Source organism: Centroberyx affinis, unplaced genomic scaffold, assembly GCF_046629955.1.
Source record: "Centroberyx affinis isolate AG114_WGS23_722 - 3 ecotype Tasmania unplaced genomic scaffold, CSIRO-AGI_Caff_v1 ptg003672l_1, whole genome shotgun sequence".
Lineage (NCBI taxonomy): Eukaryota > Metazoa > Chordata > Actinopteri > Beryciformes > Berycidae > Centroberyx > Centroberyx affinis.
This window is the reverse complement of record NW_027281572.1, coordinates 119,450-135,108: the sequence shown is the minus strand read 5'-3', so window position 1 is coordinate 135,108 and position 15,659 is coordinate 119,450. Positions and strand designations below refer to the sequence as shown.

General features: G+C 41.5%; 1 protein-coding gene and 1 pseudogene across 1 annotated transcript; both read left to right on the top strand.

The window, feature by feature from the left end:
* Window positions 1-1,218: 1,218 nt before the first annotated feature.
* Window positions 1,219-5,304, top strand: LOC139661957 (NADH dehydrogenase [ubiquinone] 1 alpha subcomplex assembly factor 4-like; annotated as a pseudogene).
* Window positions 5,305-10,375: 5,071 nt separating this feature from the next.
* LOC139661960 (probable G-protein coupled receptor 63) lies at window positions 10,376-11,608 on the top strand. Its single transcript, XM_071540549.1, has one exon. It carries the CDS (start codon window positions 10,376-10,378, stop codon window positions 11,606-11,608), a length of 1,233 nt encoding a protein of 410 aa, XP_071396650.1.
* Window positions 11,609-15,659: the final 4,051 nt, after the last annotated feature.

Sequence of the window (15,659 nt, the reverse complement as noted above, 5' to 3'; positions counted from 1 at the left end):
TCTGCTAAATATAAACAGAAATTCAGGGTTCCCACGGGCCTTGAAAATTCTTGAAAGTGTGTGAATTTGAGAAAAATAAGGCCTTACAAGTTTTTTTTGTTTGTTTTTAATGAATGGCTGGCCTTGAATGTTGTTGATTTATTCTTAGGAAAACCCCATGAGGGATATTTGCTTTGATATAGCAGCAGTTTAAAAATGAATGATTTCACCATGATTTCTTGACTTGAGTAAAAGCAAAAAGACTCTATGGTGTCTAATTTTCCCCGATATCATGCCTTTCCCCCAAAACATGCCAATTCTGAATCCTTGAATTACTGAAAAGTGCTTGAATTTGAAAACCCTGCAATATGCTTAACTCTCTTGTGTAACTGAGAAGCATCAAAACAGAACTTTTGTTCACACAGTTAAGTAACCTATGGGTGAAGTGACTGTCTTTCCATTTCTCTCTTCAGAAAAAACGCTGTGGGTTATTTTGTCCTGATTGAGCAGATAATCACTACCAGATGTGCTCCATAGTGTTCACTTATATAAACAGTGACTTGGCTGAAGATGTCTAGCTACTATAGACAGATTTACTTGCATGGAAGGAACTAATCAGCCTGTTTTCTTCATCTTTGTAACAAATGCAGTCTCACCGAGCCAAACACCGAGTCTCCATTTGTGTTTAGTCATGTTAAATTTAAGCCAGACTGATGATAACTAGCTACAACACGAGGCTCATAGAAACTGACCAAAGACCTTCCATGTTAAGGCTACTTCTTTCCCCTACTACTAACGTTAACCTACTACTACTACTAGCCTACTATTAGCCTACTACTACTACTACTACTACTACTACTACTCTACTACAACTACTACTTCTTCTTCTTCGTCTTCTTCTTCTCTGTGTTTATTGGCAAACCAATTTCAAGGATGCATATCGCCACCCACTAAACCGGAGTGTGTAGATTCTAACACTTTTCTGTGAGTCTATCTTTACAAAACGAACAAACAAAACTTAAAAAGTAAGTGTTAAGGCCTCCCTAAGGATAACAGCATATGAAATGCTGCCATCTGCTGGCCGCACAGCTGCTCTTCATCTACTTTGATGCGTTACATCATCTTCCAACCACGTAGTGTCGCTGTTAGTTTCCATGGTTGCATTTCCGTTCGTCGGTGAACCTTCTCGCTCGCCGTCGAAATTTTGAATAACCTTTATTGCTCGCCGACTTTTGTAACATGTCAAACATGGGGGCACGAGTTGCGCGTATGTTCAGGAATTTTACCTGGAAAACCGGGCACTCCGGGAAATCTCCAAGGAGAAGCCGACAGTAGCCCCTCGACACACGGGCAGCACCCCGGCGTCCGTCCGCAGCTCTGAACCTGAAGGTGAGTCTGAAACTGCCTCATCTTCTTCAACTTGTGTAACAGTCATGTCGGGGTCATCCCAGGTTGGTTCACAGACTTGGACGCACAGGTTTAGCTTGTCAACAAATCCTCAAGAGTGTCTTTTTTTTTTTTTTTTTTTGTCTTTCAGCAGCAGATTCAACGGATTCAATCCATCAGAGAAACGACCCGCTCCTGACGCTGCTGCTGAGTCGGTGTTGTGGAGTCGAAAGATCCAGCAGCATCAGAGGTCAGACTCAGATAATGGCTTGGTTTTCTATTGTTTTCTTTCTTTATAGGTTTGATATGGATGGGTCATGCACAGGAGGACAAACCTGAACTCAGTCAGATAGAACAGCTATCAAACTATCCAACAGTGATACCAAATGCAGTGAAGCTTCGTGCACACGCCCTATAGGACGTGATGTAACCGGGGATGTTTGCCATTATACAAGATCTAGTGTGAGACGAATCGAGGATAAACACCTTACATGACCATCTCTAATGCCAGAAGTCCTTGATGCTGATGACTGACCCAGATGACTGAGGAATAGTCACATTTTATATTGTTATTGTATTGTATTCCTCTGTTCACTCCCTTCCCCATGATGTATACTAATTAAGTTTGACTGCCTGGACATGACAAATCAATATAAGTCAATCAATGGGTTTGTGCAGACCTGTACTTCCCAATTAGGCCAGACTATGAGCTTTATGTCTAGTTCAGTGACTCTCAACCTTTTTCATATCAAGGACCCTAATTTAGTCCACATTAGAGCCACAGACCCCCATTTGATGAGATTTTGTCTCTCAAACCCAAATCTAAGAATATTTTTATTGTCAGATATGATTTTGTCCAGAATTCCATGACTGACTGTATTGTAGGTAGAGAGATAACAGAAAAACTATGATCAAAACAGTCATTCTTCTACATTCTCTAATTGTGTTAACTTCTTGTAAATGAAATAATGATGAAGTTTAACAATTCATCAGTTTTCTGGGGACCCCCTGGAACCCCCTAAAGGACCCCTGGTGGTCCCCGGACCCCACGTTGAGAATCACTGGTCTAGCTCACCTGTACTGAATGTGTATGATTCCTTATCAAGTCATCAAGCACACTCCATAAACATTTCTTTTTAGAATGAATTGCTTTTTCTAGAGCAAAGGTTGTTTTTTTTTTTGTTTTTTTTTAAACATGTCCCTTTCTTTCCCAATACACTTATAAATGTTGCTAACTTTCAAACTGTTTGAAACTGACTCTTCACTGCTTGATAGAAAAACAAGAGTTATACTTTGTTGTAGATATAGTTAGGCTGTGGAGTGTTACAGGTTAATGTAGCATATTGTAAGTTTTTCCTGATAGTTTATTATTATTAAGAAACCGCATGCTCACTTGTGCATGCTAAAGTCAAACTGATTGTTCAACTTTCCAAACAATATTAACTTCTGACAGCCTTGGTGTGTTTGTGACTGCATATGTGGGAGGAAATTGAAAAGTTGAGTGGCAGTGTGTCTAAGGTTCTTTATTAATGTGGTAATCTGGGAGATATTTTTTTTGTTTTTAATTTTATTTTGGCAACATCTTTGGTGCTAAGCAGTTATTGCTGTGGTGTTTCTGCACTGCACTTTCCATAGATCACCTGTCAATCAAACAGTGTGGGCGGGACTGTGACGTCTTTTTCCTTTGATTTTCTGTTGATGCAGTTTGAGTTTCTGTAGGTGGCGCTTTGTTCTTTGTCTGTTCAGCCATGTTGGCTATCACTGCTCATGCTAACTACCTATAACTACCTAGTTCTAATATTTATTCCAAACAAACTACTGATGCTGCTGTCGGAAACATAAACTATTACTTTAATAGTCTGTGACATTTTCACACTAATAAAAATAGGTATCATATCAACTAGACCTGGTAGACAGGAGAGGGAACATGCTAGGGCTGGGCAATATATCGATATTATATCGATATCGTGATATGAGACTAGATATCGTCTTAGATTTTGGATATCGTAATATCGTGATATGGCATAAGTGTCTTTTCCTGGTTTTAAAGGCTGCATTACAGTAAAGTGATGTAACTTTCTGAACTTACCAGACTGTTCTAGCTGTTCTATTATTTGCCTTTACCCACTTAGTCATTATATCCACATTACTGATGATTATTTATCAGAAATCTCATTGTGTAAATATTTTGTGAAAGCACCAATAGTCATCCCTACAATATTGTCGCAATATCGATATTGAGGTATTTGGTCAAAAATATTGTGATATTTGATTTTGTCCATATCACCCAGCCCTAGAACATGCTCCTCAAATGTAGCTTGTGTTATCTTGCCAAATACTCTCTCTCCAATTAAGTATTTATGTACCAAAGTAGTTTCTTAAATATTGTAGACTCATTTCTCATGTTTGATCTTCACACAGACACCAAAGCCGGTGGAGAAAGAAGAGGAGCGCAGGCCGCTGAAGTTCAGCCTGCCCGGCGACCCGTACGGCCTGGTGGAGATCACAGACGTCCCCAAAGGAAAGCTCTCCCTGGTCGAGGCTCTGAAGGCCCTCAACAGCCACAAGCGTGAACCTCAGACCTGGACGCCCGAGAAGATCTCACAGGAGTATTCTCTGGACTTGAAAGACACTAAAGCTCTAGTCGACTTCTTCGTCCCCTTTGACGTTAAAATCATTCCGCCCAAGACTGGCGGCGCGAAGCAGATAAAGGCTTCTTAGGACGATGCTCTGGGCTAACGGCAGACATCAGCCAAATATCATCAGATTTATTTATTTATGTGAATAGATTTCAATGGGAGTGTGATTCAAGGTTCCATTTTGAAACAGCTCAGGCATAAAAGGAAATAGGCTATCGTATCTGTATTTGTCTAAATGAAGGTGTAGACAATATTTCAAACTATACGTAGCCATTTTTGTTCAACATGATCAGAGAAGCAGTATTGATGTGAAGCTGTTAACCTCAGTATGTTGTTAATTTAATCATTAATGTAGCTGGGCAATCTCTGTATGTGTTATTTGTTATGGTTGTATGTCAGATCTCTGTTGCAATCCATTTTGATTTGGATATTTGCCGTTTGTGTGACAGTTTGTATCTGCCAGCCTGACAGCATACAGGGCCTCTTGGGAAACACAATGCCTGCTGGTTGAAATGACAGAAAATGTCATATAACAGAGGGGGGAAAATGTTCCAGGGTGGAGTCTTTGTGATTTATGTCCTCTAGTCCATCCAATTATTATACAAGGACATGTTTGCTTCCTGCACAAAGCAGAAGCTAGGACTTTACTGAATGCAAAATGGGACTGAAAAAAGCTGAAGTGGTGACACAAGCCAACTTGATGTCAGTTGCTCGGTGTTTATTCTCGAGGTTACTGATCCTCCTCAAAGCTGTTTTTTTTTTTTTGTTTAGGACACCTTTTTTCAAATGCATCATCTTACAGATACGAATGCAGATGTTGCTCTAATTTTAAATAATCTGACCAATTCTAATTTCCCCAAAGATTGATTTACTGCTAAGAAGGATATCACATACCAATGAGAAGATATACAGTATACTGAGTTCCTCTATCATTTCACTGGGTGTCATCAGTCGTCACATTGGGCAACAATATAGGCGTGCTGTTATAATGCAATTATTGTGGAATGAAAAATACATGAACAGTGGTGTAATACTTCATTCATTAATGATTAATTCAGAGCTGTGGGTCAGAAAGAAACACCCAATGCACTAATTGTAAATGATTTCACAAGGCTGAAATGCCTGGAGCCTTCACATTCTGACAGCACCACAAACTTAAAGGAGCAAATCTAAATAACAAGAAGTGAACTTTTTTTTTTGGATGGTAAGAAATATGTTATGGCAGTTATGGCACTTGCACCAGTTCGCTGCATATACGCACAATTTTCTTTTTTAAATAAAATACTTTATTTTGACTTTATTGAGTGTTTCACATTATTTCAGTTGTTTGTGCGTTCCTATATGTCCTGAAGGATGTGATGTGTCAGAGTGAGAGGTTGTGCTGTTTTCAATGTTTTGCAGTTCTTGTGATGGTGAGTAAACATGTAGATTGAGATGAATCCTTCACATGCATCTCATTTTAGTCAACCAAGATTCCTAAATGCTGCATTTGTGTTGCTGAACTGTAACAGGTTTAGTATTACCTAAACACATGAAAGACACTTTTTGCTATTTAGACTTAATTATTACAGTGAAGGAGACTGAAGAAGCACAATAAATATCGGCTAACAATAGATTAACATCATGTATCATTATATGCTTCTTGTTTCCCATACAGAAAAATGGATTTTACATATAGATATGTTTCAAAAAGTGTATTTGTACATGTAAATTACCTTCAGTGGAAATTATTTGGGGTGGCCAAAATAAATTTTGGGTATACTTGAAGATATACAGTATGTTGTTAACAGTGCATTGGGAGAACAATAAATCAAAATATATTTCCAATGCATGTCATTTTACATGTATAAATACATTTTAGCCTGCCCTGGTATAATTTGAAACCTATCTCTGAACGTATTCTCGTTTGGATGTTTATTGAATTGTTTGTTTATTTATTTATTCTTCTTTCTAGTATGGGTTTAGTTGACCAGGATTCCATTAATTGAATTGATATTGCCTAAACATACATGAAACACAGTAATTAACCTTTTACCACCGAGGTTACAGTTTTACAGTGACTTTGTATTAACTGGCTACATTTTAACCTTTTGATTTTTCTCCCCCCCGCACGTGCCCAAATAGAACGCTTCCTCCAAATAAACCACGCCCCCTTTACCCAGGTAGCTGTTTCCATTGGACAACGCTGTAAATGGGAGTACCCCTAAAAAAAAGTCCACTTTTGACCATGCTACTGGCTTTTGTGGGTGTCAGTTAACATCGACTACAGAGCTGCGTCAAGCTAGCTAGAGAGAGGCTGAATCATACCGGAAGCTGTGCTATTTTGCCTTAAAAATAAAAGCATAAAATTAGTCACTTTTGAAAAAGAAAACATAGGGCGTATGGAAAGACAGAAATCTTATCAAAATAGTCACTGGAAACATTGCATTAGACACAGAGTGAAGCTTAGCTGTAAAAACTAAATAAATACATGTATTTTGTTGCATGGCGTTTCATGATGAGAGAGTGCCTCGGAAAGAATGGCTGAGTAAAATGAAAATGTTTGGTGGACAAATATGAAACTTAGAAGGTTGCCTATCGTTTAAAATACGTCTATTTAACACATAACGATAGCAAAATTGTTCCTAAAGACTATAGAAATTGACCTCCAGTGTCAAGTCAGCCAAAATGTCACTTCTGTACCTTGTATTAATCAGAGGCATTTTATTTTGAAAGTCCTAACAGGAAGTTGTATTTGTTCACCGTGGCTGCCTTGACGCTGGTACCCGACAGCGAGTGTAGTTTGTAACAGTGTAGTAATAATTGGGCTACATAGATTGCCTGGTACATTTCGCACTGGAGGATGGGCTCAGGCTGCCCACATCTCACAGCTGTAGGAAGGAAAGAGTGAAAAAGTGGCCTGGCGAAACGACAGACTTCATTAATCTACATAAAACCGCCGAATCGGTGCTATTTTTTCCTCGCTCCCCTGGAAACAAAGCGAGAGTGATCCGAGACTGAACCAAATGCGGATTTCACTTTACGGTTTTCAGTTGTGTAGGAGGAGGAGGAGGAGGGGGCATCGCCGGTTGTCGCACTGTTGTTGAAATACATACATGTTTTAAATTTTGATCAAGCAGCACCGGGCCTACTCTTCTTTTTTTCCTGGTAGGATTAACGTATGATTTTAGCTACATGTCTTGACTACAAAGAGGAGAAAGCGTTTTGGGCGGCGAGATGCACCATTTGGAGGACTGAGCTACACCACTTCAACCGCTCCTGGGCTTCAACATGGGAGAATGAAGCAGGTAATATCAAAGGGAAACCATTTGAAACCAACGAGGGGCGGTCGACAGTAGAAATTAAATGCTTAAATGCACAAATATCATATTTATTTCCTAAAACGCGAATTTTACACGTATTTGTGGCTCCTAGCTTAAAAACACCCACTGTTGTCGTCGTCCACAGAGATGTAAACTCTCCATGGACTCTCTCTCCATTGAAGCCCACTGGTTGTCGTCTCAACCATTTTGTTGGCAAAACAACACAATTGTCAAGGCTCTACATGTTATTGAAAATGTCATACGAAAAGGGACAGTGAGCTGCTGGAGTTGGCCTAAATTGCACTTCACTTGAGGTTAATGAAGTAAAGGCCTGCTTGAATGAGGTGTAATTTTATTTGGCATTGATTTTCTCAACATTTGGGCCAGATTTCAGCACACTGCACACACTTAGGTTTGGGTTATAAAGTTGTATAGATGCTCGGATGTGTTTTATGTCTTCCTTTGATTGAAGATTAATCTGAATTTCTATTCCAGAGACAACATAGCATCCACATCTGTCTATGGTCACTTCTTGTAGGTTACAAGAAAATATTGTATTGATTTAAAAGGTGAAGGTGGATGCTTTGAATATCTGCTAGATTACATTTCTATTTACGAGGTCACCATATTAAACAGGTCAAATTTCAGCAAAAAGTGCACAAAAAACCCTCATCTGAATATTTCAACACAAATATAGGCTTGGTGTCACAGAAACAATACCAAGTCTCAGATTAAGACATTTATTTCATCGAAGATCTTAACTGAAATGAAGTTTGTCGTCTACCCATGTCTGCAAATCTGGCCAGATTTCAGTTTAGATGTATTATATTGTAGTAATATATCTTTCCCTACAGATTTCCTTATATTTGTCCATCTATTTGCAGGATCTGACGTAACTATCCATCAGATACTGTGTTAGTAAATAAACAAAAATGATAGGCAATATAAAGAGATAAAGGAACAGATGTTGACATTTTTGCCCACATATTGACCATCACCATCCATCACAGACACATTATCACAGTTTAACCAAGTTTGAAATACCACTGAAATAGATCAGGTACATTTGGACAGGTTGTTTTTGCCATAAACCAGTAAACCGGGTTGTAACCAACAACACTGACTTACAGACTAGGCTGCCACTGAGCCTCTTTAGTGCCAAGTGCCAGTTTCAGGGATACAAGATGCGGATAAAAGGCTCCCAACCTATTTCTCTCTGAAATTTTCCATCACATGATTGTGTTGCCACATATTTGAACACTTCCCAGTCTTTAAGAACCCTAAGTGCCCGATCATCCGTTTTACTGCAGGTTGATTGCTCGGAGGTTGAAGAGGCTATTTTAACGTTTCTAGGTCACTCTGCCCGAGAGAAATGGAAACAGATGTGTCTTTACCTTCCTCGTCGAGGTAGACTGCCCCACAATGCATATTTGGTGTACAGGTCCATGCCCTTGAGACGGCATCCTCTACAAAATGTGACATGTAGGGATATAAAGGGAACGGAGCAGCAGGAAGTAGACCAAGATTAAGACGCTTTCTTATTTGCTCTCATTCACTAGGTCTTCATTGTTATGAAGCTGTGGGTAATTGCAGCAGACAATGCGCTTGTCATCACCATATGAATAAACCACAGTCTTCCCAGTTTCACTGCCTGTTTATCTCCTTAATACAGCCCTTTCTTTCCTCACTGTCTCGGTGACAATAATATGTTTATTTCTCTGCTATCTGTTTAATGACTACTTATCCATGTATCTGAATAGCAGCCAACCTGTGTTTTAATTAGCATGGCTACATGAAAGGTCGACCTGGGCTACATTTTAATGCCTGCGCAGGGCTTATAATTGTCTGTAATTGTATTTGCTTAATTTTCACGCCCACATATGACTAAAAATAGAAATGAAAATGCTTCATTTGTGTGGAAATGTACTTTGGAGAGATCATTTTCTACAGAATGGTCAGCACATTTGTTATTTGCCATTTGCCGCTCAGCCATTGTAAATGATACCGGCCAGTCTGAAATAACAGTGCCCAATGTTTATACAAGTGATAAGGGTTTTTATTGCGATATTGACTTGTACCCAGTTGAACGCTGGCTGCTGCTTACTGGCAAGGTTCAAGAGAAACCACTTTAACGTGATTTGTTATCACATCATGGGCAGAGAGCTGGGTTCAGTTTTGTTTTTGTGCATTTGAATTGACATTTAGCCACAGTGACTTAGACGTAGAACATTTATTCCAACATACAGTGTATTGCTGTGTCTTTGGACAAGTCTTGGAATAAATTGCTTTAGGTTTTAACCTTAATCACAACACCATAATTATACCAGTCATGCTTTGATACACGTAAAATTAACATACCGGGGACTAAATTGAATAAATGGTGATTAGTGTGGGCAGCAGCTTGTATGTTTGTCGGAAATAGCTACAATGCAAATTCAAACACTTTGAAACACTTTTATCCTCCAAGCACTGTTCTCTCTCATGTCACTACTAATCATTGTTCAGAGAGAATTACATCATTATATGCATCACCCATTCTGCTTGAACCATCTGCGAGGTAAAAACTGAAGTGACGTTTAACTTTTCAGAAGGGGGCCTCTTTTTATGTTGGAGAGAGAGAGAGATTGCGGCAATGTGGATTTAATTGGGGAAGTGAAGGCACAGACATTTCTGCCGTTCCCTCCCATCTAACCCTGAGTGGATTACAGGCTCGCTGTCTCCTTCATTACAACTCTGAGGGGAATTTGATGGAAAGGATATTGTCTTAATCGCTTTTGATCTCCTTTCAAAAACGCCCATCCATAGAGGCAGTGATTTGTCAGCTTTTGTTTGGGCGGCGACAGGAAATATAATTAAAACCATTGGAGCAATATCATGTGATAATGAGAATAAACCCACCATTTGACGTACATTTTGCTTTACTTGCATTCATTAAGTTTGTGTGTATTTCTTAGGGTCTCGCAACCGCGGAGATGTCGGCGTGTTCGGTCGAGCTGGGAGTATCCGCATCCACGGCATCATGTTCAGCGTGAGATCACCAGCGACGATGCCCGCTCACCCTGGGGAAGAATGGTTCGCTCCACTGTTGCTCCCCGTTCAGAGGCAGGGGACACTAACGCCAGCCTCTGCTGCCTCGTTACGGGGCTGCTGAAGCTTTCCGAGAGGCCGGCGATGGAGAACATCTCCATGGCGAACGCCTCCCACGGCTCCCGGGTGCCTCCAGAGCCAGCCGCGCCGACAGCGGAGGCCCGGGAGAGTGCGCAGGGCGTCGGCCTGCCTCTCCAGGTCTTCTTCTGCGTCGTCATGATCGCCATCCTGCTGGTGGCGCTCCTGGGCAACGTGGTGGTGTGCCTGATGGTCTACCAGAGATCCGCCATGCGCTCCGCCATCAACATCCTGCTGGCCAGCCTGGCGTTCGCGGACATGATGCTGGCCATCCTGAACATGCCCTTCGCCCTGGTTACCGTGGTTACCACCCACTGGATCTTCGGCGACGTCTTCTGTCGAGCGTCGGCCATGCTCTTCTGGTTCTTTGTGATCGAGGGTGTGGCTATACTGCTTATAATAAGCATAGATCGTTTTCTTATCATTGTCCAGAAACAAGACAAGCTGAGCCCTCGCAGAGCCAAAGTGCTCATCGTGGTCACTTGGGGACTCTCGTTTATTTTCTCTTTCCCGCTGGCCGTCGGTTACCCTTCCCTCCAGATCCCCTCCAGAGCCCCTCAGTGTGTATTCGGCTACAGCAGCGAGCCGGGCTACCACGCCTACGTACTGATCATAATGCTAGTCTTCTTCTTCATCCCCTTCATGGTCATGCTGTACACGTTCATGGGGATCCTCAACACCATCCGCCACAACGCCATCCGCATCCACAGCCACCCGGACAGCATCTGTCTGAGCCAGGCCAGCAAGCTGGGCCTGATGAGCCTGCAGCGGCCCTTCCAAATGAACATAGACATGAGCTTCAAGACCCGTGCCTTCACCACCATCCTCATCCTCTTCTCTGTGTTTACGGTGTGCTGGGCGCCCTTCACTGCCTACAGTCTGGTGACTACCTTCAGCAGTGGGTTCTATCATAAAGACAACTTTTTTCAAATCAGCACCTGGCTCCTTTGGTTGTGCTACCTCAAGTCGGCCCTCAACCCTCTCATTTACTACTGGCGGATCAAGAAGTTCCGCGACGCCTGCCTCGATCTGATGCCCAAGTACTTCAAGTTTCTTCCTCAACTGCCAGGCCACACGAAGAGGCGGATACAGCCGAGCGCTGTGTACGTGTGTGGAGAGCACCGCTCTGTGGTTTAAAGGAAAAATCCACCCTAAAACACTTTGACACTGTTAAAAAAAAAAAAAGCAGCTATTGGCAATGTACCTCGCATTTCTGAGCCCATTTTGTTGTTTGGTGTTATACTTTTCTTATTTCCATGGATAATTGACCAAATATAGACAACAATATTTCCAGTGCAGCTACAAAAGAAGTTGATAACAGAATTTATCTAAAACATCAACGGTAAACATCAAGTTTTGGTGTCAGTCCCTCAGAATCAAAGAGCGAGGGCTTTCTTTCTAGAGCTGCCATTTTGCACCGACATGCAACAATCACACAAGGAGAAACCCACTGTAGAAGAGGCAGAGAGACCAATTTCTCCACCAACAGTAGCCCCGATAGACCAGAATGCAATGCAACTGCAAGACATTTGCATTTTGAGTAAGGAGTGTAACTCTCACTTTTTCTCGACTGGAAAAACTCACCCTCTTGCTCTTACTATTGCTGTTGCTCTCTCCACCTACACATGTAACCCACAGCTGAATGGAAGTAGTTCACTGCCATTCTCTACTTCTGGGAACTGTAGAAAATCACTAGCTGAAGTAGAAGTAGGCGACGGTGGGTACACCAAAAAAGTCAATTGCAACACTTCATCACAAAATAATACCTGGGATGCATTTAATTGATGAATCATAACAGTGTAAGAGGACCCAAGGGTGGATTTTTCCTTTAATCCTGGACTGAGAGGACAGATACCTTCTTCACTGCCACTGGGTTTTGTTTGACCATAATTCCAGTCTTCTCTTGCCACTGAAATCATAAGTCGTGGGAAACGACAGTGTGTTTTTAGCCGCGTAGAATTTGTTTTACAAGGCATGTAAATTAACAGCTTAAATGGAATTTGAATATGGTCAGAAAATGGCCGCAACACATTTGAACGTGTATTTCTATTTAAATGTTTTGGATGTGCCTATTGATTAGTCTATTTGCCAGTCAGAATGCTGCTATATCTGGTGAAAATGTGCAATTTCAGTGTACTGTACTTCTGTTGAATGTAATAAAAAATTAGACATTTCTTACGTTGTTAACACTGTCTTAAGTGTTCTTTGTTTTGTTTTTTGTTGTGGCTCGATCCTTCATTTTTTCTATCAGCTCATGATGTTAAGAGACGTACCTGCTTTTAACAATTGACTGACGATTGGTGCAGTAATTGTGTCGGCTAGTTAAGTGGATGATATATACTGAACACAAATATAAACCCAACACTTTTGTTTTTGCTCCCATTTTTCATGAGTTGAAATAAAAGATCTGAAGACATTTTCTATGCACACAAAAGGCTTATTTCTCTCAAATTTTGTTCACAAATTTGTTCAAATCCGTGTTAGTGAGCACTTCTCCTTTGCCAAGATAATCCATCCAGCTGACAGGTGTGGCATATCAAGATGCTGATTATTGCACAGGTGTGCCTTGGGCTGGTCACAATAAAAAGCCACTCTAAAATGTGCAGTTTTATCACACAACATAATGCCACAGATGTCACAAGTTTTGAGTGCAGGAATGTCCACCAGAGCTCATGTTGCAGCATGATAATGCTCGGCCCCATGTTGCAAGGATCTGTACACAATTCCTGGAAGCTGAAAACATCCCAGTTCTTCATGGCCTGCATACTCACCAGACATGTCACCCATTGAGCATGTTTGGGACGCTCTGGATCAGCGTGTACAACAGCGTGTTCCACTTCCTTTCGATATCCAGCAACTTCACACAGCCATTGAAGTGGACCAACATCCCACAGGCCACAATCAACAACCTGATCAACTCTATGTGAAGTAGATGTGTCGCACTGCATGAGGCAAATGGTGGTCACACCAGATACTGACTGGTTTTCAAAAAATGCATATCTGTAGCCCTAGTCATGTGAGATCCATAGTTCAGTGCCTAATAAATGTCTTTTTTCAAGATAAAACTGCACATTTCAGAGTGGCCTTTTATTGTGACCAGCCCAAGGCACACCTGTGCAATAATCATGCTGTTTAATCAGCATCTTGATATGCCACACCTGTCAGGTGGATGGATTATCTTGGCAAAGGAGAAGTGCTCACTAACACGGATTTAAACAAATTTGTGAACAAAATTTGAGAGAAATAAGCCTTTTGTGTGCATAGAAAATGTCTTTAGATCTTTTATTTCAACTCATGAAAAATGGGAGTGGAAACAAAAGTGTTGCATTTATATTTTTGTTCAGTGGTAGCTTTGAAATATAGGTCTCAAGGTCAGGGTGCAGAAATGTCCACTTGTGCCATGGCCTGTAATATACACCACAGAACAGACAAAAGGTTTTCATTGTGTTCAACAATACTCCCAAGGCTTTATTTCTCTCAGTGAATACAGTCTGTTTACCTTCTTGCATTGATGAGCATCTCCCATGAGCCTGAATCGCTTCCATACAACACACTCTAAGGACCCCGTATACAATATCTGGGATAAGTTAATGCTAATATTACCAGGACACTGACGCATGTAAACACTTCATCCTGTTTATGGTTTTCTGTTTCAACTGTAATCCTATAAATATTCTGTTTATTCTGTATACAGGAACAAAAAAAAAGATGCACATTAACAGCTTATCCCAAATATGGTTTTGACGGACCAATATGTGATTGCAGTGTGACGTTCCCTCGCAGTTGCCCCACCATCAGCTTTGTTTACCTAATGATTTATTGGATTTAAGACACATTTTTTCATTCTGAAATGTATTGTCTGAGCTTTTGATAGAAACAGTGGCAATATGTGACACTTACACGCAGGTTTAACATGTAGTTTTAGGCTCTAAAATATTTACTTTTGGAGTCAAATATCCCTCCATTTCAAAATGTATCTACAAGTAAAACCTTACAGAGCAGATGTAGGTGTATCCAGTTCAATGTGTCAAATACAGTAAATTCATCACTGTATTTTTATCTGGGATGTGCGCTAGTGTGCAGACTGCTCCATGCATGATTTCACGTGTAAAGAGTCACGTTTGCGCGGCGGTGTTTGTTCAGGCAAGCTCGGCGTTAATTAGCCTCATCCTATGCATCACCAGTGTCTCATCTTTCCACTCAGGGACTCAACTTCCTGCCGTCGTCTCCGCTGAGTGCTTCCACGAGGGTGAAGGGCCCCCGCTGTGCATTCATGTATTACTTCTCCATAAGATTATCCCCCCACCCCCTCCCCGCCCCGCCCCCAAGCCTGCCTTGACCTTGTTTTGGGGCCCGGCGATCCCACACTTCACCATCACCTGTTGTGAAATACAGCTGAATATGGAGACAGGGGCTTCTATTAGCCGCCGTGGCCCGACTACCGGCCACAATCCTGTTTATAGTCCCACAGCTCTCTGTTTGTTGTGCAGAAAGCATTAGGCTGGAATGCTGCCCGGGATGCTGCCTGTAGTCGGAACATAATTATAAATCAACATTTAATTTGAAATATTTCAAAGCCGCACACCTTTAATGTCAGCCTAAAAGACACATCAAAGAGACGTTAATCTTTGTGGACTCGTGAGGGACATGAAAGCAGAGCAAATGAGGCTGCAGGCGGGTTGAAACATCATCTCAGAAAAGGTCAGCAGGTTGTTTTTTCTCGGAGAATGGATCCCACGCTCCCCGCTGACTCCTGCGCCCCCCCCCCCCCCCCCCCCCCCCCCTCTGCCACGTTCACATAAAGATGCGCGCGGAGGAGCGGCGGGTTGAGTCGGGGCGATTCTCTCCAGCCTCGCGAATATAAAGGATGGCGTTCTTAATCAGCTTCCTCCCTGGGATTCATTATTCAGCTAGCAGTGACTAATGAGCGTGCCCAGAGCTTTGAAGCTCACTTTAATCATAGCACTGAAGACTATTACTAAGCAACAGGAACTTGCGGATGTCTCAGGAGAATGCATGGTGACGGTGGATGGAGTGATATTCAGTTGAAGTGGCTTTTATTCTTTTAAAGATAATTGTGCTAAAGAGGTATTGTAGGCCGTCGTGTTGCGTGTCACTCTAGCGTTTAATTTATTTTTTTAAAGGGAAATATCACTGAGTTTCACAATTCACGCATGTTGTTCATGTG